This window comes from Nanorana parkeri, unplaced genomic scaffold (genome assembly GCF_000935625.1).
Source record: "Nanorana parkeri isolate BGI_ZX_2015 unplaced genomic scaffold, ASM93562v1 scaffold61, whole genome shotgun sequence".
NCBI lineage: Eukaryota > Metazoa > Chordata > Amphibia > Anura > Dicroglossidae > Nanorana > Nanorana parkeri.
The window spans coordinates 102,838-128,777 of record NW_017306329.1 but is presented as its reverse complement, the minus strand read 5'-3'; the positions used below and the strand labels follow the sequence as shown (position 1 = coordinate 128,777).

The 25,940-nt window shown below is 45.4% G+C and overlaps 1 protein-coding gene across 20 annotated transcripts in view; it reads left to right on the top strand.

The window, feature by feature from the left end:
- Positions 1 to 25,940, top strand: part of CAMK2G (calcium/calmodulin dependent protein kinase II gamma) — a 237,379-nt gene that overhangs the window by 149,064 nt on the left and 62,375 nt on the right. For all 20 annotated transcript variants that reach the window (XM_018576256.1, XM_018576249.1, XM_018576253.1 and 17 more), the window contains exons 6-10: positions 20,946 to 21,018; positions 23,264 to 23,366; positions 23,846 to 23,929; positions 24,673 to 24,767; positions 25,797 to 25,919. In XM_018576256.1, coding sequence (XP_018431758.1) covers positions 20,946 to 21,018; positions 23,264 to 23,366; positions 23,846 to 23,929; positions 24,673 to 24,767; positions 25,797 to 25,919 — 478 coding nt within the window. The remainder of the gene's footprint in view (positions 1 to 20,945; positions 21,019 to 23,263; positions 23,367 to 23,845; positions 23,930 to 24,672; positions 24,768 to 25,796; positions 25,920 to 25,940) is intronic.

Below are 25,940 nucleotides of genomic sequence, written 5' to 3'. Positions count from 1 at the left end.
ATAAAGTCATTAATAAAACGAGTTCCTTCAGCTTTGTGACTACCATTACTACTTGTGTTCTGGAGATGACGACGAGTCTTCATGTTTCTCCTCTCCTTCTGTAATAGGATAAACACCTAGCAGATGATTTTCAGATTTAATTTTTACCTTGAAGCCTGCTGGCAAAAAAAAGACCTCTGTGTACCATTTAAAAGAAACACATCAGCAGACACCCAAGACAGCTTGCCGTGGTAAAGAACTTGCTTCCCTATTTATAATCTGGCCCTCTAGCAACTTCAGCGTTAAATTATAGCTAATTATAAATTTGTCTACAAACGTCAGGTGGTCATAATAAACTGGCCACACATTGCACATCATTGCATGCACTTGTACAATGCCTGCACCATTCATCTTGCATGGCATCCCAATGCACCTTGCCGAGGGACATGCTTTGCGGTGCATTGCGCTGCCAAAATTGGTGCATTTTAGTGCATTTCGGCTGGTTTTTAATGTATGGCTGAAATTCGCACAGTGCGTGGGGCTGTCGGCTCCCTTTAAGCCGTCATTCCTCCATCAGCTGATGCTACTGTCAGAATACAATGTAAACAGCGGCGATTCCTCGATTAACACGCTGTTTGTGTTGATGGGGGAATCGCGTCAATTTTTTTCATTCAGCCCACAGGTTAAGCGAAAAAAATTGATAGGTGTTTGGCCAGCCTTAGGCAGCTTTGTGTTTTGAATTAAATGTATTTCATTTGGATATGAGCAGCAGGTATTGCTTCTTTTTACTAATGGTGATCAAGGGCTGATAGACCTTTTTCATGTGGATGCAAGGATTATTCTGTATCTATATTCTGTATCATATTCTATATATACTGTACTTATGAGGTCTGATTCTGCAACGGCTTCAGAACCAAGTGGTTGACCATATAGCTGATTTGTATAAGTGCAGTTCCCATAATTATTATTATTATTATCCAGGATTTATATAGCGCCAACAGTTTGCGCAGCACTTTACAATATAGGGAAGACATTACAATACAATTCAAGACCAGATGATAAGGAGGGCCCTGCCCGTGAGGGCTTACAAAATACAGTAATAATCGTCGTTTCTGTATGTGGTCATTGACAGGGTTGTACTTGTAAAATTCTGACACTTTGGCATTGCTAATCTGTGAAGACTAATAAAACTCTAGTTCTGCCTGTATGGCTTGGAACAGACTATTCATTGAGTTTGTCATTGTTGTCAGACATCAGGGATACCTTAAACCGGTATTTAGGGAGGTTAGGTAATGTGTTCCCACAGCTAAATAATGATCACACAGTGATTTGGAGACGCTTGTCCAGAAGTCAGGCGATAAACAAGAAAATAGAACGTTTGCCTTTCTCTGAAATGTGTTGAGTTTGCCGTATTCTCTTAAGAGAAATGTGTGAACTACACAAAAAGGGGTAGTTTTTTTATTTTCATTTCCTGTTAGATCCGGTCCAGAAGGCATAGAGAAACTCGGAACAGAGAAGTTCTTGTTTCTGCTACAAAGCATGATTGATATAGTATCCACTAATAGGCTGTGCTTAACTGACAGGGAACTAGCAAAATAATGGAAGTGAGATCCACTTAGGAACATTCCCAAATCTACATTGCTATGTGTGCCAGCCCCTGAGACACTTGAAGACTTTGTCCATTTTTGGGCAAGATGTTGCATGTTAAGATTGGCTCTCTCACTAAGCTTTTTGGGTGGTATTTGGGGACCTCATGCAGGGTCTTTATGCTAGGAAGCTCTCCTGGGAAACATGGGCTTTTTTTATAGCCAAAATCTTTTGCAGATGTAAAACAAGCTTATAAGGAAGATTCTGATCATGTCAAGGAACAGTAAATATTTATTAGGTTTCAGTAGTATTTTAGGTGGATTGTGACCCACATCTTACTTTTTTGTTATCTATCTTGATTTGTGTCCTATATTCACTATTATGGTTATTTGGTTGGTGTTCCTTTTGTTAAACGGAAAAAAACAAAAAACGGTCTTCTTGCAGTTTGTGTGGGACAAATACTGCCTGTTAGACAGATGTAGTTCAAACGTAAGCTGGCCCAAAAGCATATTAGTTCTCTTAAAACTCAAAAACCTTCCTTCTGGCCCACTGTGTCTGCAAAGTTTTATGCTCATCAGTGGTTTCAGTCATGGTATGCTTTTAACTCCATGTTTTCTTATATGATACAGTAAGCTCCCAGTTATCCGGCACCCGCAGGGATCGGTAGGTGCTGGATAACTGTAGTTTCTGGTTGCTTGAGAGTTAATCGTAACTCTCAAGCAACCATTGCCTACAGCTTCCCTCGCAGCCCCATTCACCTGCCGACTAGTTTAAGCAGCTGACAGGTGAATGGAGGCAGCTGGGAACAATAGCAGCCTGCTATTGGCTATTTCAAATTGCAATAGCAGGCTGCCTATTGAAGCCCCGCCCACTGAGCAGAGGAGCGGCTCTGAGAGAGCGTTCTCTCTCCGGTCCGATCCTCTGCTTGGTGGATGGGGTTTCAATAGACAGCCTGCTATTGGCTATTTCAAATTGCAATAGCAGGCTGGCTATTGAAACCGCACCTACTAAGTTGAAGAGCGGACCTGAGAGAAAAAGTGATCTCTTAGGTCCGCGCCTCTGCTCAGTGGGCGGGCACAATAGGCAGCCTGCAATTGTAATTTGAAATGGCGAATAGCAGGCTGGCTATATCTCCCTATTTTTTACATTCTGCTGCTGACTGCGGAATCTAGTTGCTGGCCCGCAGCAAAATATAAACAAAGAATTTCATTAGCAACTAAATAAATTTAGTTGCCAACAAATTGTTTAGTGTGCACCAAGCAACCAACAGCTTTATAATACACATCAAGCCACCGGCAAAGAAAAAACTTCCTTGATTTTTTTTAATGTATTTTTTGTTTGCCGGTTGCTTGAATGATGGATAATGGGGAAATTACTGTATACGTTGCCTGCCGACCTCTCCCACCCAAAAAAAAGTCACACACTCTAATATTTTGTTGGACAGCCTTTAGCTTTGATTATGGCATGCATTCGCCGGCACAACATTTCAATAAGCGTATACAATGTTACAACATTTATTTTCAGCCAGAGTTGCATTAATATTTAACTAAGATCTTGCAGTGATGGGAGAGACGGACCACTGCGTAAAGTCATCTCCAGCATTTCTCAAAGATTCTCAATGGGGTTAAGGTCTGGACTCTGTGGTGGCCAATACATGTGTGAAAATGATGCCTCATGCAACCTGAACCACTCTTTCACAATTTGAGCCACATAAATCCTGGCATTGTCATCTTGGAATATGCCAAATGCCATCAAAAGTAATCCATTGATGGAAAAACTTGGTCATTCACTATATTCAGGTAGGCAGCTGACCTCATTTTTTTGGGGACATAATGTTGCTGAACCTAGATATGACCAACTGAATCAACCCCAAATCATAACACTGGCTGAAATCCAGGTTGTGACTTTTTTTTTGGCCGGGCAGTGTTTTTTACCCCTGGAAGTAGAGGGAATAAATGAGATTGAACAGCTTATTAAAACGTCCCATAGCCACCTGAATGTACTGAATCCAAAGACTAATTTAAAGGAGATATGCTATACAGATTGAAAATCTACCACTAAGAAAACCAATCTATCCAAAGCTGATATTTCAGTTATGGGTGGATACTGGTGACACAAAACACCTACAAGAGTCTTATATGCAGTATCTTAGTACTATGGCAATGAGGTCTCCAACTGTGAGTTCCCAACTCTGCCTACGTGCTGCAAACATTAAAAGGGGGACTTGCTTTGCCCCCTTTGAGGAATTTATTTTGCATTATGTAGAATGTAGCCATCGGAGTGAATGTGCCTTGCTGCAGCCGGAATAAGACTTCAGACTAAGTCACAAACGTCACCTGGGAAATCCCAATATTGAGAATACCAATTCATTCAATCAGGTACCACCCATATTTATTTCTGCATCATGAGCAATATAAAATACCATGTGTAAAAACTCAGTACCTTTTTCTAGAATATATAAAATTGCAGCAACATGAAAGTCATCCAAGTCATAGATGTTATAATTGACATAATTTGTCTTACGGAAATAACTGTTCTATTTTGCCCTACAGCCACCAATCAGATTAATACCTGCTCTAAAAAAATGACAGCTGCAGAATAAGTTTGAATCTGATTTGTGCCTATGGGGCATCACTAAACATTTTTCACCTAGGACAAATGAATAATAATGCAGAGTCAGAGTGTCTTCACATACAGTATCTCATAGAAGTGAGCACACCCCTCACATGTTTGTAAATTATTATATAATTTCATGTGACGACACTGAAGAAATTACACTTTGCTACAATGTAAAGTAGTGAGTGTACAGTTTGTACATCAGTGTACATTTGCTGTCCGCTTAAAATAACAACACACAGCCATTAATGTCTAAACCACTGGCAACAAAGGTGAGTACACTCCTAAGTGAAAATGTCCAAATTGGGCCCAAAGTGTCAATATTTTGTGTGGCCACCATTATTTTCCAGCACTGCCTTAACCCTCTTGGGCATGGAGTTCACCAGAGCTTCACAGGTTGCCACTGGAGTCCTCTTCCACTCCTCCATGATGACATTACAGAGCTGGTGGATGTTAGGGACCTTGCGCTCCTCCTCCTTCTATTTGAGGATGCCCCACAGATGCTCAGTAGGGTTTAGGTCTGGAGACATGCTTGGCCAGTCCATCACCTTTACCCTCTGCTTCTTTAGCAAGGCAGTGGTCGTCTTGGAGGTGTGTTTGGGGTCGTTATCATGTTGAAATACTGTCCTGCTGCCCAGTCTCCGAAGAGAGGGGATCGTGCTCTGCTTTCAGTATGTCACAGTACATGTTGGCATTCATGGTTCCCTCAATGAACTGTAGCTCCCCAGTGTAAGACCATGCCTAACAGCAGAGTTACGACTGCGCATGCGCATAGGCCTGTTCACCACATTTGCGGGAAGCAGTGGCTACTGCGCATGCGCAAACGGCAGCTACTGCGCATGCGCAAACGGCAGCTACTGCGCATGCGCAAACGGCACATGGCACACAGGAAGTGACTTGCTCTGTCTGGGAATGATCCTATTTAAGCTGGCCCAACTCCCAGGATCTTTGCTGAGTGGTCTTTCAGCTTGAGTGTATGTTCCTGTATCTTGCCTGTTGCCATATCATCATCGACCGGATTCATTGACCTTGCCTGATTGCCGCCTGCCTCCGACTTCTGCTTGTCCCTGGATTCTCCTTTGCCTGCTCCTTTCGTACCTTGCTGCCCGATTGTTGCTGACCCTGGCTTGCCTGACTCCGATCTGCTCCAGCTGCATCAGCACCTGCTTCCTGCCTCACTGAAGACTGGCCTCAAGGACCTACCCAGGCCCAGTGTCCTGCATCGTCCGGCACCGGTGCTGCCCGTTGTTTCCCCACCTCCTGTCTCCACATTCAGGGGTGTGGAACTCGTGCTGCAAAGGAGGCCTCCTCACAACTCGGCTCCCCACCAGGTACGTGATAGTACCACTCAGCCAAGATGTCGGAAGCCGAGGGGAGTGCCTCTCCGATTGAGCTTCTGTGCCAGCAAATAGCCTCCCTCACTCAAGTGGTGATGAGTTTGCAAGAAGGATTCTTTCAACTTGAAGGACGCATGACAACCATGGCAGCTTCAATACATACTCCCCAGGTGGCCGAACCCGCAGTCTCAGCACCAGCACCTGACGTCTCTACTTCCTCAGCTCCTGAACCCAGGGTGCCCGTTCCAGAGCAGTTCACGGGAGATCGCACAAAATTCCGTGCGTTTAGAAACGCCTGTCGTTTATATTTTGCCTTATTACCAAGAACATTTACATCCGAAGTGACTAAAGTGGGGTTTGTCATCTCGCTACTTTCTGGAGAACCCCAATCATGGGCACATCATCTTCTGGAGAAAGAGAGTTACGTGTTGAACTCCTTAAATGCCTTTTTTGAAGCCATGACCCAGTTATATGATGACCCCCAGCGCTCTGCAACGGCTGAAGCAGTCCTCCACTCCTTACAACAGGGCAATCGGCCTGTCGAGGACTTCGTTGCGGAATTTCGGAAATGGGGGTCCGACACCAATTGGAACGATTCGGCCCTGCGTCATCAGTTCCGTTTGGGATTGTCAGAAACATTAAAAGACGAACTGGCTCGTGTGGAGGTTCCTGAGACTCTGGAAGAACTTATCCAAGCCTCCATTAAACTGGACAGACGTTTTCGGGAAAGACGCATGGAGAGAGCTGGAAACAACCGTTCGGCATGGGGTAATCCACGCATGCCGTTTGTACCCGCTTATTCCAGGGTGGAAAGGCCGACTGAGCCTTCACCATCAGAAGGGGAACCGATGCAACTAGGGCTGGTGCGAGGCCCCCTGTCTTCTGAGGAGAGACAACGCAGACGCCGCAATAACCTGTGCCTATATTGCGGGGAGCCTGGCCATTTCTTACGTGACTGCCCAGTCCGCCCAAGTAAGTCTTCCTCTTCCATCAGTACTCCTGGATGTGGCATTAGAAATAGACTGTCTCACATCACTCTTCCACTCTCCTTACAGCTGGCGGGAGGAAACGTCCAGGTGACGGCCATTATTGACTCAGGTGCATGCAGCTGCTTCATGGACTACTCTTTCGCCCTTCAGCATCAAATTCCTCTACGGGCCAAGTCACAGCTTCTTGTTATCCAGCTGGCGGATGGGTCACATCCAAACTCAGGTCCAATTATCCAGGAGACCCTTCCCTTGCTTACCTCGACCTCCTTGGGTCACCAGGAGTATCTTAGTCTGGACGTGATTTCCTCACCTCTGTTTCCAGTAATTCTGGGGGTCCCGTGGCTACAGGCACATAACCCAGGCATTGACTGGATCTCAGGAACAGTTACGTTCTCTTCCCACTACTGTGGTTTACACTGTACTCCCTCGAGGGCTCTCTTGGAAATACAATCAGATGTCTCTATTTCTTCTGTGGTTCCGCCGGCGTATCATGATTTCCTTGATGTCTTCGATAAAGGACAAGCGGATATCCTTCCCCCTCATCGACCCTATGACTGTCCAATCGAATTGTTGCCAGGAGCCGCAATTCCGTTTGGCCGGGTGTACCCCCTGTCTGAACCCGAATTACAGACCCTGCGGGAGTATATTGAGGAGAACTTACGTAAGGGGTTTATCCGGCCTTCCACTTCTCCGGCCGGGGCTGGAATATTTTTTGTTGAAAAAAAGGATCACACGCTTAGACCGTGTATTGATTATCGTGCCCTCAACAAAATTACTATTAAGAACAGGTATCCTTTACCACTTGTTCCTGAGCTTTTTCAGCGCTTCCGATCGGCTACGATATTTTCCAAGTTGGACTTGCGCGGAGCCTACAACCTGGTGAGAATCCGTGAGGGGGATGAGTGGAAGACGGCGTTCCGTTCCCGTTTTGGGCACTTTGAGTACTCGGTAATGCCTTTCGGGCTATGTAACGCCCCGGCAACGTTCCAACATCTGGTCAATGACGTGTTCCGGGATTTTTTGGATCTGTTTATGATCGTGTATCTGGACGATATCCTGATCTTCTCCTCATCTCTGGAATCCCATCGGGAGCATGTGCGGCTAGTCCTTGGTCGATTGCGGGAACACAGGCTGTATGTTAAGGCGGAGAAGTGTGACTTTGAAAGGGACACCATTCACTTTCTGGGGCTCATTATTTCTACTTCCGGAATTTCTATGGACCCACAGAAGGTCTCGGCCATTTTGGATTGGCCTGCCCCCACTAATCGTAAAGGGGTGCAGAGGTTTGTGGGATTTGCAAACTTTTATCGCAAATTTATTCGGAACTTCTCTGCCATCATCCAGCCGATTACGTTACTCACCAAACAGGGTGTCCAGTTCCGGTGGTCTACGGCTGCTCAATGTTCTTTTGCCAAACTCAAAGGGCTTTTTACCTCTGCTCCTGTCTTACGCCATCCAGACCCGGAGCTGCCATACGTCCTTGAGGTCGATGCCTCTGAAACCGCTGTTGGGGCTATTCTGTCCCAGCGTCTGGGGGATAAGGCTCTTCTTCATCCGGTGGCGTTTTTCTCCAGGAAACTCTGCCCGGCGGAAAGGAACTATGATGTCGGGGACCGGGAGCTTCTTGCCATCAAATTGGCATTAGATGAATGGCGCTATTTGCTAGAGGGCGCTGCCCATCCAGTTCTTATATTTACGGATCATAAGAACCTTGAATACTTGCGAACAGCCAAGCGGTTGAGGCCTCGACAAGCGCGATGGGCGCTCTTCTTTTCCCGGTTTTCATTGCATATTACCTATCGCCCCGGCTCCAAGAATGTGAAACCGGATGCCTTGTCCCGCATGTTTCCTGAGCCGGAGATGGCTGAAGCTCCTGATACCATCTTGCCTGCGCACAGTTTTTTGCTGATGGAGGCCGATCTGCTCTCTCTACTGCGACAAGCTTCCTCACGGGACGTCTTGCCGCCAGGTGTGGATCTTCTACAAAAGGAGGGTCTATTCTTTTATGAACGGAGAATTTTTGTACCTCCGGATCTGAGAGTACGAATATTACAGTTGTGTCACAATCATCCATTGGCGGGCCATTTCGGGGTTCTCAAGACCATTGAGTTGTTACGAAGATCTTTCTGGTGGCCAAGTCTACGTTCTGATTGTCGCAAGTTTGTTCATTCCTGTGGAGTTTGCATCCGGCATAAAACGGACAGGGTCAAGGCCTGGGGATTGCTGAGGCCACTGCCCATTCCGTCTCGTCCTTGGGAGATGATCTCTATGGACTTCATCGTGGAACTTCCTCCCTCTGATGGTTTTTCTGCTATTTTTGTGATCGTGGACCGTTTGACCAAGATGGCCCACTTTGTGCCGATGGTGGGCACCCCTTCGGCAGCGGAATCGGCTCGAGTTTTCCTCCGGGAGATTGTTCGCCTTCATGGTGTGCCAAGCTGTATCATTTCCGACAGGGGTGTCCAGTTTACTTCCCGTTTCTGGAGAGGGCTCTGTGCAGCACTGGGCATTGCCAATCATTTTTCTTCGGCTTATCATCCTCAGACGAATGGCCAGACGGAGCGCACGAATCAAACCTTGGAACAATACTTACGCTGCTTTTCTTCCTTTTCGCAAGACGATTGGGCGTCCCTTCTGCCGTTTGCTGAGTTTGCTTATAACAACTCTGTGCATTCTGCCACTGGCCAATCACCCTTCTTTGCCAACGTGGGATTCCATCCATCCTTTCCTCCCTTGAAAGGCTTGGCCTCTCCAGTTCCGGCGGTACATGAAAGGGTGCGGTTCCTCCGGTCCAATATCAAAATCCTGCAGAATTCTATTGCCAGAGCGCAGCGCTCCAACAAGCGCTACTTTGATAAGAAGCGGAGGGGGGATTTGGATCTGCAGCCAGGAGACGAGGTCTGGTTGTCCACGCTGAATCTGAAAATGGCTTGCCCCTCTAAAAAGCTTGCCCCGAGGTTTGTGGGGCCATTTCCTGTCAAACGGAGGATCAATCCTGTGGCCTATGAACTTACCTTGCCAGCTTCCTACCGGATCCACCCCGTGTTTCACGTTTCCCTGCTCAAACCGGCCGTGGTGGACCCTTTTCCCAATCGGGATCCTGGGCCCCCGGCCCCTACCATCATTGATGGTGGTGAGGAATACGAGGTTGAGGCCCTCCTTGATTGTCGTAGGAGGGGGGGGCGTTTGCAATTCCTTGTCAAGTGGAAAGGCTATGGGCCGGAAGAGAACTCCTGGGAGCCGGAATCTAATTTGCATACCCCACGGCTCATCCGGAAGTTTTTTCTGGAGCGTCCTGAGACCCTTGCCCGGTTGGGCATCCGGAGGCTGCCCGTTAGGGGGGGGTACTGTAAGACCATGCCTAACGGCAGAGTCCCGACCGCGCATGCGCATAGGCCTGCTCACCACATTTGCCGGAAACGGCAGCTACTGCGCATGCGCGAGCGGCAGCTACTGCGCATGCGCGAGCGGCAGCGACTGCGCATGCGCAAACGGCGCATGGCGCACAGGAAGTGACTGGCTCTGTCTGGGAATGACCCTATTTAAGCTGGCCCAACTCCCAAGATCTTTGCTGAGTGGTCTTTCAGCTCCAGTGTGTTATCTCCTGTATCTTGCTTGTTGCTTGTTATCGACCGGATTCCTTGACCTTGCCTGACTGCCGCCTGCCTCCGACTTCTGCTTGTCCCTGGATTCTCCTTTGCCTTCTCCTATTGTACCCTGCCGCCCGACTGTTGCTGACCCTGGCTTGCCCGACTCCGCTCCGCTCCTGCCGCATCAGCACCTGCTTCCTACATCGCTGAAGACGGGCTTCGAGGACCTGCCCAGGCCCAGTGTCCTGCATCACCCGGCACCGGTGCTGCCCGTAGTTTCCCCACCTCCTGTCTCCACATTCAGGGGTGTGGAACTCGTGCTGCAAAGGAGGCCTCCCCACAACTCGGCTCCCCACCAGGTACGTGATAGTACCACTCAGCCAAGATGTCGGAAGCCGAGGGGAGTGCCTCTCCGATTGAGCTTCTGTGCCAGCAAATAGCCTCCCTCACTCAAGTGGTGACGAGTTTGCAAGAAGGATTCTTTCAACTCGAAGGACGCATGACAACCATGGCAGCTTCAATACATACTCCCCAGGTGGCCGAACCTGCAGTCTCCGCACCTGCACCCGACGTCTCTACTTCCTCAGCTCCTGAACCCCGGGTGCCCGTTCCAGAGCGGTTCACGGGAGATCGCACAAAATTCCGTGCGTTTAGAAACGCCTGTCGTTTATATTTTGCCTTATTACCAAGAACATTTACATCCGAAGTGACTAAAGTGGGGTTTGTCATCTCGCTACTTTCTGGAGAACCCCAATCATGGGCACATCATCTTCTGGAGAAAGAGAGTTACGTGTTGAACTCCTTAAATGCCTTTTTTGAAGCCATGACCCAGTTATATGATGACCCCCAGCGCTCTGCAACGGCTGAAGCAGTCCTCCACTCCTTACAACAGGGCAATCGGCCTGTCGAGGACTTCGTGGCGGAGTTTCGGTCGGAAATGGGGGTCCGACACCAATTGGAACGATTCGGCCCTGCGTCATCAGTTCCGTTTGGGATTGTCAGAAACATTAAAAGACGAACTGGCTCGTGTGGAGGTTCCTGAGACTCGGGAAGAGCTTATCCAAGCCTCCATTAAACTGGACAGACGTTTTCGGGAAAGACGCATGGAGAGATCTGGGAACAACCGTTCGGCATGGGGTAATCCACGCATGCCGTTTGTACCCGCTTATTCCAGGGTGGAGAGGCCGACTGAGCCCTCACCGTCAGAAGGAGAACCGATGCAACTAGGGCTGGTGCGAGCCCCCCTGTCTTCTGAGGAGAGACAACGCCGACGCCGCAATAACCTGTGCCTATATTGCGGGGAGCCTGGCCATTTCTTATGTGATTGCCCAATCCGCCCAAGTAAGTCTTTCTCTTCCATCAGTACTCCTGGATATGGCATTAGAAATAGACTGTCTCACATCACTCTTCCACTCTCCTTACAGCTGGCGGGAGGAAACATCCAGGTGACGGCCATTATTGACTCGTGTGCGTGCAGCTGCTTCATGGACTACTCTTTCGCCCTTCAGCATCAAATTCCTCTACGGGCCAAGTCACAGCTTCTTGTTATCCAGCTGGCGGATGGGTCGCATCCAAACTCAGGTCCTATTACCCAGGAGACCCTTCCCTTGCTTACCTCGACCTCCTTAGGTCACCAGGAGTATCTTAGTCTGGACGTGATTTCTTCACCTCTGTTTCCAGTAATTCTGGGTGTCCCGTGGCTACAGGCACATAACCCAGGCATTGACTGGATCTCAGGAACAGTTACTTTTTCTTCCCACTACTGTGGTTTACATTGTACTCCCTCGAGGGCTCTATTGGAAATAAAATCAGAACTCTTCTGTGGTTCCGCCGGCGTATCACGATTTCCTTGATGTCTTCGATAAAGGACAAGCGGATATCCTTCCCCCTCATCGACCCTATGACTGTCCAATCGAATTGTTGCCAGGAGCCGCAATTCCGTTTGGCCGGGTGTACCCCCTGTCTGAACCTGAATTACAAACCCTGCTGGAGTATATTGAGGAGAACTTATGTAAGGGGTTTATTCGGCCTTCCACTTCTCAGGCCGGGGCTGGAATATTTTTTGTTGAAAAAAGGATCACACGATTAGACCGTGTATTGATTATCGTGCCCTCAACAAAATTACTATTAAGAACAGGTATCCTTTACCACTTGTTCCTGAGCTTTTTTAGCGCTTCCGATCTTCTACGATATTTTCCAAGTTGGACTTGCGTGGAGCCTACAACCTGGTGAGAATCCGTGAGGGGGATGAGTGGAAGACGGCGTTCCGTTCCCGTTTTGGGCACTTTGAGTACTCGGTAATGCCTTTCGGGCTATGTAACGCCCCGGCAACTTTCCAACATCTGGTCAATGACGTGTTCCGGGATTTTTTGGATCTGTTTATGATCGTGTATCTGGACGATATCCTGATCTTCTCCTCATCTCTGGAATCCCATCGGGAGCATGTGCGGCTAGTCCTTGGTCGATTGCGGGAACACAGGCTGTATGTTAAGGCGGAGAAGTGTGACTTTGAAAGGGACACCATTCACTTTCTGGGGCTCATTATTTCAACTTCCGGAATTTCTATGGACCCACAGAAGGTCTCGGCCATTTTGGATTGGCCTGCCCCCACTAATCGTAAGGGGGTGCAGAGGTTTGTGGGATTTGCAAACTTTTATCGCAAATTTATTCGGAACTTCTCTGCCATCATCCAGCCGATTACGTTACTCACCAAACAGGGTGTCCAGTTCCGGTGGTCTACGGCTGCTCAATGTTCTTTTGCCAAACTCAAAGGACTTTTTACCTCTGCTCCTATCTTACGCCATCCAGACCCGGCGCTGCCATACGTCCTTGAAGTCGATGCCTCTGAAACCGCTGTTGGGGCCATTCTGTCCCAGCGTCTGGGGGATAAAGCTCTTCTTCATCCGGTGGCGTTTTTCTCCAGGAAACTCTGCCCGGTGGAGAAGAACTATGATGTCGGGGACCGGGAGCTTCTTGCCATCAAATTGGCATTGGATGAATGGCGCTGTTTGCTAGAGGAAACTCTGCCGGGCGGAGAAGAACTATGATGTCTGGGACCGGGAGCTTCTTGCCATCAAATTGGCATTGGATGAATGGCGCTATTTGCTAGAGGGCGCTGCCCACCCGGTTCTAATATTAACGGATCATAAGAACCTCGAATACTTGCGAGCAGCCAAGCGGTTGAGGCCTCGACAAGCGCGATGGGCGCTCTTCTTTTCCCGGTTTTCATTGCATATTACCTATCGCCCCGGCTCCAAGAATGTGAAACCGGATGCCTTGTCCCGCATGTTTCCTGAGTCGGAGATGGCTGAATCTCCTGATACCATCTTGCCTGCGCACAGTTTTTTGCTGATGGAGGCCGATCTACTCTCTCTACTGCGACAAGCGTCCTCAAGGGACGTCTTGCCGCCAGGTGTGGATCTTCTACAGAAGGAGGGTCTATTCTTTCATGAACGGAGAATTTTTGTGCCTCCAGATCTGAGAGTACGAGTGTTACAGTTGTGTCACGATCATCCCTTGGCGGGCCATTTCTGGGTTTTCAAGACCCTTGAGTTGCTACGAAGATCTTTCTGGTGGCCAAGTCTACGTTTTGATTGTCGCAAGTTTGTTCATTCCTGTGGAGTTTGCATCCGGCATAAAACAGACAGGGTCAAGTCCTGTGGATTGCTGAGGCCACTTCCCATTCCGTCTCATCCTTGGGATATGACTTCATCGTGGAACTTCCTCCCTCTGATGGTTTTTCTGCCATTTTTGTGATCGTGGACCGTTTGACCAAGATGGCCCACTTTGTGCCGATGGTGGGCACCCCTTCGGCAGCGGAATCGGCTCGAGTGTTCCTCCAGGAGATTGTTCGCCTTCATGGTGTTCCAAGCTGTATCGTTTCCGACAGAGGAGTCAAGTTTACTTCCCGTTTCTGGAGAGGGCTCTGTGCAGCACTGGCCATTGCCAAAGATTTTTCTTCGGCTTATCATCCTCAGACGAATGGCCAGACAGAGCGCACAAATCAGACCTTGGAACAATGCTTTTCTTCCTTTTCGCAAGGCGATTGGGCGTCCCTCCTGCCTTTTGCTGAGTTTGCTTATAACAACTCTGTGCATTCTGCCACTGGCCAATCACCCTTCTTTGCCAACGTGGGATTCCATCCACCCTTTCCTCCCTTGAAAGGCTTGGCCTCTCCAGTTCCGGCGGTACATGAAAGGGTGCGGTTCCTCCGGTCCAATATCAAGATCCTGCAGGATTCTATTGCCTGAGCGCAGCGCTCCAACAAGCGCTACTTTGATAAGAAGAGGAGGGGGGATTTGGATCTGCGGCCAGGAGACAAGGTCTGGTTGTCCACGCTGAATCTGAAAATGGCTTGCCCCTCTAAAAAGCCTGCCCCGAGGTTTGTGGGACCATTTCCTGTCAAGCGGAGGATCAATCCTGTGGCCTATGAACTTGCCTTTCCAGCTTCCTACCGGATCCACCCCGTGTTTCACGTTTCCCTGCTCAAACCGGCCGTGGTGGACCTTTTTCCCAATCGGGATGGCCCCCGGCCCCTACCATCATTGATGGTGGTGAGGAATACGAGGTTGAGTCCCTCCTTGATTATCGAAGGAGGGGGGGGCGTTTGCAGTTCCTTGTCAAATGGAAAGGCTATGGGCCGGAAGAGAACTCCTGGGAGCCGGAGTCTAATTTGCATACCCCAATGCTCATCCAGAAGTTTTTTCTAGAGCATTCTGAGACCCTTGCCCGGTTGGGCATCCGGAGAACTGCCCGTTAGGGGGGGGGCACTGTAAGACCATGCCTAACAGCAGAGTTACGACTGCGCATGCGCATAGGCCTGTTCACCACATTTACGGGATGCAGCGGCTACTGCGCATGTGCAAGCGGCAGCTACTGCGCATGCGCAAACGGCAGCTACTGCGCATGCGCAAACGGCACATGGCGCACAGGAAGTGACTTGCTCTGTCTGGGAATGATCCTATTTAAGCTGGCCCAACTCCCAGGATCTTTGCTGAGTGGTCTTTCAGCTTGAGTGTATGTTCCTGTATCTTGCCTGTTGCCATATCATCATCGACCGGATTCCTTGACCTTGCCTGATTGCGGCCTGCCTCCGACTTCTGCTTGTACACTCACTACTTTACACTGTAGCAAAGTGTCATTTATTCTGTGTCGTCACATGAAATGATATAATAAAATATTTACAAAAATGTGAGGGGGTGTACTCACTTCTGTGAGATACTGTATGTGTACATAGGTGAACATAGAAGAGAAAGATCATTTGTAACGCACACTCTGTGATATAGTGGGGTTAGTTTATTCAAGACAAAAATACTGTTTACTTAGAAAAGGAATGTTAACTTTTGGCTTAACCCCTTAGCTAATACTAGGGCTGCAGCTAACTATTATTTTCATAATTGATTAGTTAGCCGATTTATTAAGTTCGATTAATCGGTTAATCTGATTTTTTTTTTTAAAGGCTCCAGTGATGGGACTACTAGTTTGTATTGAGATTTTAGTCCATCACAGGAGCAAGCTTGGAGCGGTGGAAGTAAAAAAAAAAAAGTGTGGTGTGTAATATAGTACATTATACAGTGGCGCAATGCAGAATACCAGCAGCTTTAGTGGAATACAGCAGGGAAGGAGAGGACGGGTATGATGTTTAAATGGAGTGCAGAGGATGGGTATGATGGTGGAATGGGGTGCAGAGGACGGGTATGATTGAATGGAGTGCAGGGATGGAGAGGATGGGTATGATGGTGGAATGGGGTGCAGACGACGGGTATGATTGGAGTGCAGAGATGGAGAGGATGGGTATGATGGTGGAATAGGGTACAGGGATGGAGAGGATAGGTATGATGGTGGGATGGGGTGCAGAAGATGGGTATGATGGTGGGATGGGGTGCAGGGATGGAGAGGATTGGTATGATGGTGGGATGGGGTGCAGAGGATGGGTTTGATGGAATAGGGTGCAGGGATGGAGAAGGATGGGTATGATGGTGGGATGGGGTGCAGAGGATGGGTATGATGGTGGAATAGGGTGCAGGGATTGAGAGGATGGGTGTGATGGTGGAATAGGGTGCAGAGGATGGGTATGATGGTGGATTGGGGTGCACGGTGGCGGGGGTCCCAGACTCCGGGTGCTCGGGGCACTTACTGTCTGAACATTCCCTCCATGTCTTCTGCTGAACGGTTCAGCCTGGATGCCAGAACGTCCCCAGCCATAGTCTCCATCCCCCGGCTGACACCTGTCATGTGATCGCACCGGCCCGGCTAGATGTAAGGAGCGCCAGGATTGGAGGCTGAACTGCGGTGGGTGCAGCATGCGCGTTCGGTGGGCGTGGCGTGCACAGCTTGTGTGTGGAGCCGCGAATAGGCAATGTAATAGCCAAATAATCGAAAATGTTGACAACGTTTTTGATCGTCGATTTTAATCGACTAAATCGAATCGTTGTTGCAGCTCTAAAGAATACCCAATCATGAGCAAGGGAAAAAAAACATATTTTTGCTTGCACATGGATGATGGAAGCTACACCACATCCATTCAGCTAAGGGGAAAATTGCTTTGCAAAGTGAACAGCCTATTTGCCTTTAGTCAATCAATCCCTCTGTCTGTTCAGATGTATGGATGTCTGTTATCCAATAATGCAGTGCTTTCCTTCCCTTAAGTCCTGCCACCAGGGCAAGCAACCTTCTATTCAGCAATGCAGTATAACTGCAGGTATAGAAAACACTAGATTTATGTAACCTGAAAGACAAAATATGAATTTGCTACTCAATAGTTTCTTAGCACTCCTTAGAACAGAACCCAGACTTATGAGCCACTGAAGCTGAATTTTAATTGCAGTAGTGCTGAATCTTTTTGTGGGATCGAAGGCATTTCCATTTCATACAACAATGTATTGAAGCCTGACAAAAAAATAAATAATACTTCTGTCATTAGGCTCGAGAAGATGACTTCATATTTAGTTTGCTTTCACCAATGCCATTTAAACAGTGGAATCCAGCCAGAATCAAATGAACCTTTTTATATGTTTTCTTCCCCCAAGAATTCTCTGGGGCTCATAAAAATATCCATTGATTCTCCTGGGCCAGTGTAGCTATTAGGAAACCAGTTCTAAAGACTGTTGTGCAACTATTGGAATGTCAAGAGGTAACAGTGGAAACTAACAGTAGGGCTACATATATTCCGACCTGGGGATTTCAGAGTTGAGCTTACACAGAAATCCATGTTTCATTCCTTTCTGAAGCAAGAACAAGTACGATCATAATGTTAGCAACATGCTCCTGCATTTCTTTGTTTTAACCTCAGCAGAGATTTATAGGAATATGTTAAATATGCAGCTGAGGAAAATGAGACGAGCAGAATGTATCTGATCTTCTTCTAAAAGGCTGTTGCGCCGGTTGCTAAGCAACAAATTTTCAAGAACTCTGCCGTGATGTGTGTTCGAACAAACCCTTTGTGCTCCCAACGGCAAGGCAGAGCTGAAGTGTGCAGATGCGCAGCAGCGGAGCCTTCTAGCAATTGTGTTTCAAAGAGAGATTAGTAGTCACTGACAGGTTATGATAAAAGTGAAATATTTATTTCCCTTTAAATAGGGTGTGTGTGGTGATCATTCTGGAGGAAATCACTTCCCTTCTCCATGTAATTGTATGCTTGTATCTTTTGATGGATATGTCTGTGAAGAGGAAGATGTTCAAAGCATTGAAGGGCTTTTCCTCTTGATGACTTGAGTTTATTGGCTTGTATGTGCTCTTCTGCAGGATTTACTAAATACTTTGCTTAATCATTATAGATTCTGTATGTACATTTCGCAAACTTATCTGGCGTTTAACGGAATCGTTTTTTTTTTACTTTCCTGAGAAATGACTCAAAGCTGTGCCTTCTGACACAGGCAAAGGAGGGACTAGCAGATTTTTCTACAGGCATATAATCTCCCTAGTGACCCCAATTACCTTAAAATAGCTTCAGGTACCTTAATAACAAAAATGTAGCTTATTTGTGCATCACTGTATATCCTCAATTCATCTCTGATTTCGTGCTGACACTGTCCTTCCTTCTGGAGGGTGGCTACTTTTGTTCCCCATTGCCCCCTGTGTGTGTTGTAAAGTAGTCACCGCTCCAAGCTCACTCCCGTCATGGACTACAATCTCACGTTTAGTTTACTAATTTGTATTGAGACTGTAGTTCATCATGGGAGTGAGCATAGAGCGATTTCTACTTTACAAAACACACAGTGACCATGGGGAGCAAAAGTAGCCACCCTCCAAATTCAGAGATGTGAGGTTCTACAGCTGAGTAATGCACAAAAAAACAGCATTTTTGATTACAGTTAAAGGACTATTAAAGGCTGGGCAATGTTTACCTTCATATATTTTCTGCATTAAGGTAAAAAAAAACCAGTACCTTTCTGTGTCCCCCCCACACTTACCTGTCACCGCAGCTGGTCTCAAAGCGATCCTCCGTCCCACACTTCCTGGTTGCGGGAGAGGAGAGTGAGGGCAGAGGAGCCATATGCTCCTTCTGCCGTCAATCATCCTGTTTGGCGGAGAGGAGGGACGTGGTCTGCCACAGGGCTGTGTTTGTCTATAGACGTACACAGCCACTTGCGGGCACGGCTGGGAACAAGCACGCGTGGGTGTCTCCATAGCAGCCGCTTAGCTGATGAAGGCACGGGTGTGGGGGGAAAGCGCTGCGTGGACCCACTAGAGAATGAGGAAATTAGATTTGTTTTAATGAAAAACAACAAAGGATTTCTACAAGTATGGGCCTCCTTTTTATAAAAAAACAAATGAAGCTTTTATATAACTTTAAGGTACTTTTTAAGGTTTAACTCCTAAATGTAGTGTCACTTTAAACACTGTAGTCATACACACCCCTGTACATTAGTTATGTCATCATTGGAGGAACCAAAACTCTTGGTGTCCTCAAACAAGTTTTGGACAAGCCCCACCATTTGTTTGTGTGATGTTGCTCTTTAGGAGAAGTGAGCTCCCTTAGCAGATAAAACTGGCTGAATTCTCTAATTTTATTTTTAAATAGCTTTGTGGCAGGTTCCTTCAGGCATCTTTCTGAGCAAATTTACCTCCAGATAAACTGCTTTTAATATTGTTTCCTTTAGTCTAAATGGTTTTCAAAGTGCCGGTAACTTCTAGCTACAGGTAACTTCTAACTACATCTCAATCTGCTGATTGCTTTGGCTTAAAATATTCGCCTCCCCTTCAGCAGTGCAACGTTTGTGAGCTCCCTCAGCAGCACCAACATCTTGGGTGGGACTCCTTCCAAGCTTGGAATCTTTGGCCATCTTGATTTGCAGTGCCCTAATGACGTCACTCCAAAGCATTTGCGGGACTCCTTTGATCCCGTCATAAGCCAATATTGTACACTGAGCTAGGCATGTGCAGCTCAGTGTACATTCGTGAAGATTGTGACCAGGCAGCTAAGAATACTTTGTTACAGAAGATACATGCAATAACACGTCTGCCTGTTCGCACATTTTCTATTTCTATGTAAACTTCCACTGTAATGTGGGACAAGATAGCTGGGTGTGCACCTAATATTTACACCACTAAGTTTGGAGAGCAGTTGTCACTAAAGTGATTGATTGCTTTTACACCCTGCAGATATGTTCCTAAAAATCAGTGGTTGTCAAACATTTTCTGCCGAAAACAGTTGAACGTAATTAACATTACAAACAAATTGTGCCACGATTTGTTTTCTAAAATTGAAGTGATTGATCTACATTTTCAAGTTATTTGTTTCTGTAGGAAGCTGGCAATTATTGACATGCATTCCTATAAATTAGGGCTGCAACTAATGATTATTTTCATAATCAATTAGTCGGCTAAAGAAAACTAAATACTATCCTTTAAAATAAAATATACAAATGCAGTGTAAGTTTGCTTCAGAATAAAACTGCATGCACTATTTTTTGCAATCAGACTGCACTGGAACGCACGGCATTGAGGTACTGTGCGTTCCAGTGTAGGTGATCAAGGTCCTGATGCCCATTGCTATTGTCAAATTCTTCCAAGAACCCCATGTTATTGAACATAGAAAATGGCCTCACACAAAATGGCCACCAGAGTCAACAGCTGAAGATTCCTTTGGTCTGTGCTGTGACTCCTGTTCCTTACCCTAGTGCCATGCTTCAGTGGACACCACCACTTCAGTGTGGGATGCTGAATGTGTTCCCACGGTGATTCTTGTCTGATCCTTGCCCTGTCGGGGACATGCAATGTTTGCATTCCCCACACCTTCAATGATGAAAAAAGTCATTACATTCATTGTGAGGAAGGCCTGTACATCAGAGCCTTCCATTGGCTCTCTGACAAGGGCTTGAATCAGGGAAGAAAGGTCTTTGGTATTTTTTGTTCAGAAGGTTATAGATGCATGCTAGAAGAAGGGAGTGTTTGAGGAGCTAAAATATTTAGTGTTATATTAGTCAAATGTAATAGTCATTTTTCTCCCCATTATATGGAGTAATTTTTAGTGTTGCATTATGTATGGTTAACAAAAGCCTATTGTACCACTCGGGGGGGATAAATTAGGAAAAGAGAAACTAAAAAAACACAGGGCTGTTGCCAATAGAAAGATATGTAGTTGGACTGGTCGTTGTGGGCTACAGCTTTCTATTTTATCCACTCTTGTCTTACTTGAGAGCTGCCATTATAAAATAGATTATTGCTTTAACATCTTCTGGAATAAAAAAAAAAAATCACACAAATAGTAGTAAATGAATTACAGAAAATCATATAACCTTACTCTGTATCTGTACTATTCAATTTAATTCCTACTGGTCCGCAACTAGACACAATCCACTTTTTATTTGTTTGCTGAATTCTTACAATTACTTTTGTTTTTGCAGCCACTGTATTCACCAGATTCTGGAGAGTGTCCAGCACATCCACCAACATGACATTGTCCACAGGGATCTGAAGGTAATCTCTGCTCTTTCATGTGTTTAGTCTTTTGGAGAAATTGTGCACTTTTAGTGGAAGTGTTATTTTCAGTTGCTTTAGGTATCCATCCTTGGACTCTTGCCTAGCTAGTTAATAATAAATTACGCCATCACTTCTGGACAGGCTGGCTTTTGTTTGGTGAGAAGAAATCTGACACTGAATTTGTGAGGCAGGCCTTTTTAATCCTTGTCCTCTGATAGAACAGCCTGTGCATCAGTCTCCTCTACTAAGAATTATTCCACCTAGATCTACTTTTTAAAAACATGGAGATTAAGGTGTAGGCTGCAGGTTCAGGAGTAGTGTTTTTAACAGGTGAATAAGGATGAAACATAGTTGGTAGTATTAGTTTTTCCAAATTACCTTACCTCCATGTATTGCATCCTCGGCTTGTGATGTAACATCTGTAGCCTGCGTGTCAGTCTCCTCTACTAAAAATGATTCTTCCGAGATCTAATTAATACATGGAGGGGAAAGCACATGCTGCGGGTCCTGAAAAGGGTTTATGACAGGTGAATTGTAGGATGAAGCATTATTATTATACAGGATTTATATAGCGCCAACAGTTTGCACAGCGCTTTATGCATAGTTGGTAGTATTAGTTTTCCCAACTTATTCTAACATCAGTTGTATATAATTACTCTCCCAGGTAGGGATGCACCAAAATAAAATTTCTATACCGAAGCCTAAAGTATAAATTTTGTCAGGCTGAAACTGAAAACGACTTTTTTTCCCCAACCCATTTACATTTTTTCAAATAATTTTTTACTATACTGTTAGGGGCTTTGGGAAAATATCAGGTTGTCTAAACAAACTCCTGATATTTCCCTTTTAAATTAGATCGAGATTGAGAACACAGTCCCTAATCTCTTTTTCTGCAGCCCAGCTCAGTACAGAGGCTTCCTGTTCATTCACAATCTGGAGATGGTAAATATGTACCATCAACCCAGTTATGAATGGAGAGGAAGCCTCTGTACTGAGCTTCTTCCTGTTCATTCATAAAGTGAACAGATAGTATGTACTATGTCCCTATTCATAAAATGAACAGGAAGTGATCTATAGCACTTCCTGTTCATTCATAACTGGGGACATGGTAAGCATACTATGTCCTCAGTTATTTACAAAAACTCAGCGATCAGTACTGATCACTGAATGTTTGTGCTCTGCTCTCCAACCGGATTTCTCTACCTGTCACAGGAGCCGAGTTCGCCCCACTCAGCATCCTTACAGAGCTCTCCTCTCCGCTTGCATCCTGACAGATGTCTCTTCCCTGCACCACCCCACTCGGCCTCCTGACAGCTTCTCTCCTCCCTACTGGATGCCGGCAGCTGGATCAGCTGTGTCCCCTCAGATTCCCGCTGCCTTTGCAGACACAGGCAGTGGAGATCAGAGGGGACACAGACCAGCACCAAGCAGGGAGGAGTGAGGCTAGGGATGCACAGCATTTTCGTTCGTTTGGTACTATCGACATTTTTGGCCGAAATGTTTCAGTGGCTAAAATTTCTGTGTTTCCCTAATCCTAGGGTGGTGAGTTTGGGGCAAACTGTTCAGTTAGGTGTATTCAGGACTATAACAAAAATAGGATGTTAGTCCTCTATAATGAAAGTACATCTAAAAGTCTTTGTTTAGAATGCCATTTCATATGACAAGTACTATAAGTAGGATGAGCTTTGTTTATTTGGGTCAAACATCAAATTTCATATTATGAGCAGCTTGAAACTTACAACTTCATAGGCTCTACAACACTCAACGCACAATACTTACAAATTGCATACACATGATTAACCAACCGCCCTTTTATTCTCTTTCCCTCACCTCAGTTTTCTCCTACACATCTACTAGCAGTGGTGTTCCCTTCACTCACCAGAGCATTACCGTCTTCTTACTCCTAAGCACTTACACATAAGCTTCTTGGGCTAATCATAAGACAAGCAAAACACTAGATAGCTGAGGTAGTGGGAAGATTAATACCTCTGCATTGCTACATTAAAGTGTTATGATTGCCACCTAGTGATCTCTGCTGTTATTACAACTATTTACATTTCTAGGATTCCGCACGTTATTTTAGTTTTTATTGGTATTATCACTAGCTCGTAGACTTGCAGCATGTTGTTTTTAGTTACATTAAAAAGATATTTTTTGAATATAGTGCTTTTTTTCATTTTTTTGTTTAACAGTTTAATGTCCAGTTCTCTCTGAACTCAATTAACTCTTCATTTCTGTGTAGCCTGAGAACCTGTTATTGGCCAGCAAATGCAAGGGGGCTGCTGTGAAACTGGCTGATTTTGGTCTTGCCATTGAAGTCCAAGGAGACCAACAAGCATGGTTTGGTAAGTATGCATAGTCCGATTATCAATTAAATGACTACCTTAAGCAGAATATGTTATCCACATTACAGTAGCTGTTCCAAGGTACTAGGTAGTCACCTGACTCTTGTAATGTGCCCCAATACAATCATGTTGCAGTATTACAATACATAGGAACAGTACCAAATGTAGAAATAGGTTGAAAAAAGATACACGCCCATTGTTGTAAAAATGCTAAAGTACATAAAATCATGGATATGTAGGCTTTAAAAGTGTCTGCTGGCTTTTATGTTTTGCATGCATGTGATATAAGGCCTTTTTCTGGTTGCTTTGTCTTGGATCTTTAAACTCAGCATTAAAATGTTATATTATACCCTTATGGCTGCAGTGAAAACTACTTTTACAATACTGCAGTATTAGTAATGTTGCCTGCAAAAAGGGACAGGCTGTTGCACAAGACCAAGAAAATGCTGTATAATGAGGATGCTTTCTCTGTTTTCCAGGTTTTGCTGGCACACCAGGCTACCTCTCCCCAGAGGTGTTAAGGAAAGACCCTTATGGAAAGCCAGTTGACATATGGGCCTGTGGTTAGTAGTTTAACTTTTCTGTGTGCACTAGATCTGTTTTCATTGTACTACACAACATCTGTTATTTTGAGCATATGTACAGCAAGCAAATTCACACAGAGTTCTTTTATTTTCCGGAAGTGTATGTAAATCCTAACAAAGTTCTCCAATTTTCCTTTGGGTTTGGTAAATATGCCAATGAAAGCAATGTTACATTTGTTTAAAGTACAAAATATATCTGTTGATTCTTCCTAAATTCCAGTGAGCTTGTAATTTCCTGCAGTGAACTGATAACATCCCCTCTATGTAATGAAGAATGAGCAGACAGAGAGGAGTTCTGTAGTCCTAACATACCTCTTGTCCTAAGGGATGTTGCTGTACCCTAACAGATGCAGTATATAACTATATTCAATATAACAATATTCTGTCTGCAGTGTCACTGCAGTTGTGCTAAGATAAGGAGAGAGTGCACAGATGACCTCATCAGTGTGCTGCTGCTCCTTCACTTTACATTTTGCAGGCTGGGATGGTTCCTAGACCAGATTTGTACTGTTGAAATGTAATTGAAGTCCGAGGCCTGGATATGCGGTCTGGCAGGGTTTCCTGGATTAAAAGACCAGCTGAACCATTCAGTGTACATATATGCAGTGTATGTAGCTGTTAGCACGTAGTTCAGCTTTAAATCTGTTCAGAATTAGAAGTGGTTGAAATTGTTCAGACATGCTAGGAATTGCTATATGTCGGTAACCATTTTTCTTTTTTAGGGGTCATCCTGTACATATTATTAGTGGGTTATCCTCCTTTCTGGGATGAAGATCAGCATAAGCTCTACCAGCAAATCAAAGCTGGAGCATATGATGTAAGTTATTCCCAGCGGATCACAGTAATTTAAAGTGCATTCTGTGGTTTATAAAAGTGTTTTTTGTACACATAGGGAACCTACAAGCTGTTAACACATCCTAGGTCAAGAGCAATTTAGAAGCAGTGTTCTATGTAGTATTTGCTTGGAAATATAGCTGAGTATTTGACAGTTATATTAGTAAGATATAAAGGGTGATCCAATTGAAGCCAAAGCAGTCATACAATTTTCTGACCACAGATTGTTTACAGCTTGCTGTTGGGATATCGGTTGACTAGGTTAGAAAATTGTGCCTATTATCTGCTTATCAAAGGACACATGTCATAAGAGAATCAAGGCGGCTGCCATTTCTGGCCTTTTCAGAAAATTTGAGTTTCTTGGTTATCATGCTGACTGTGCTTCAATGCTCATAGTCACTGACCCAGTAGGAGTATGTAGATGACTTCTCACTTTTTTCCAATTTCTTTACTTGTTTCAGGTCAGTGACTTGGAAAGTATTGAAGCCAGTGAGTTACTTAGTATTTTCAAAAGGGGAAAGGAAAAAAAGTAGCAATGCTTGTGCCACTTGCTTACATTTTTAAGTCACTTTCCCAGTCCCGCTCATATTTAAATGATCAAGTTATTAAGTTTTTAAGATGCCAAATAGAACTCAAAAGGGCACAACCTGATAAATATGTTGTTGTTTTTTTTATAGATTAGCACGAATTATAATACAGTTGGGGTACTCCAGTATTACATGACCTAAGCATTTCACCATTAATATTGCAGATTTTGTTTTGAATACTTGTATGATTGTAGGCAATCATGGTAAAATTACATATATTGTTTACATGTTAGGTGTTTATTATATGACAGAATAAGTAAAGAAATAAGTAAAGATTTTATGCACTGTCTATACCATAAAGTAGTTTAATGCTTCACTCTCTTGTGGAGCATCGTCGGAAGGGGTGGTAGCGGGGTTTCGAGTTTTGTGTGACTTGGGAATCTAACTAACATGTGCTTCTTGTTACATTAACATTTCCTGTCAAGTTCCCTTCACCTGAGTGGGACACCGTGACTCCGGAAGCAAAGAATTTAATCAACCAGATGCTGACAATAAACCCAGCAAAACGCATCACAGCAGATCAGGCTCTGAAGCACCCATGGGTCTGCGTAAGTGTCAATGCTGGTTTC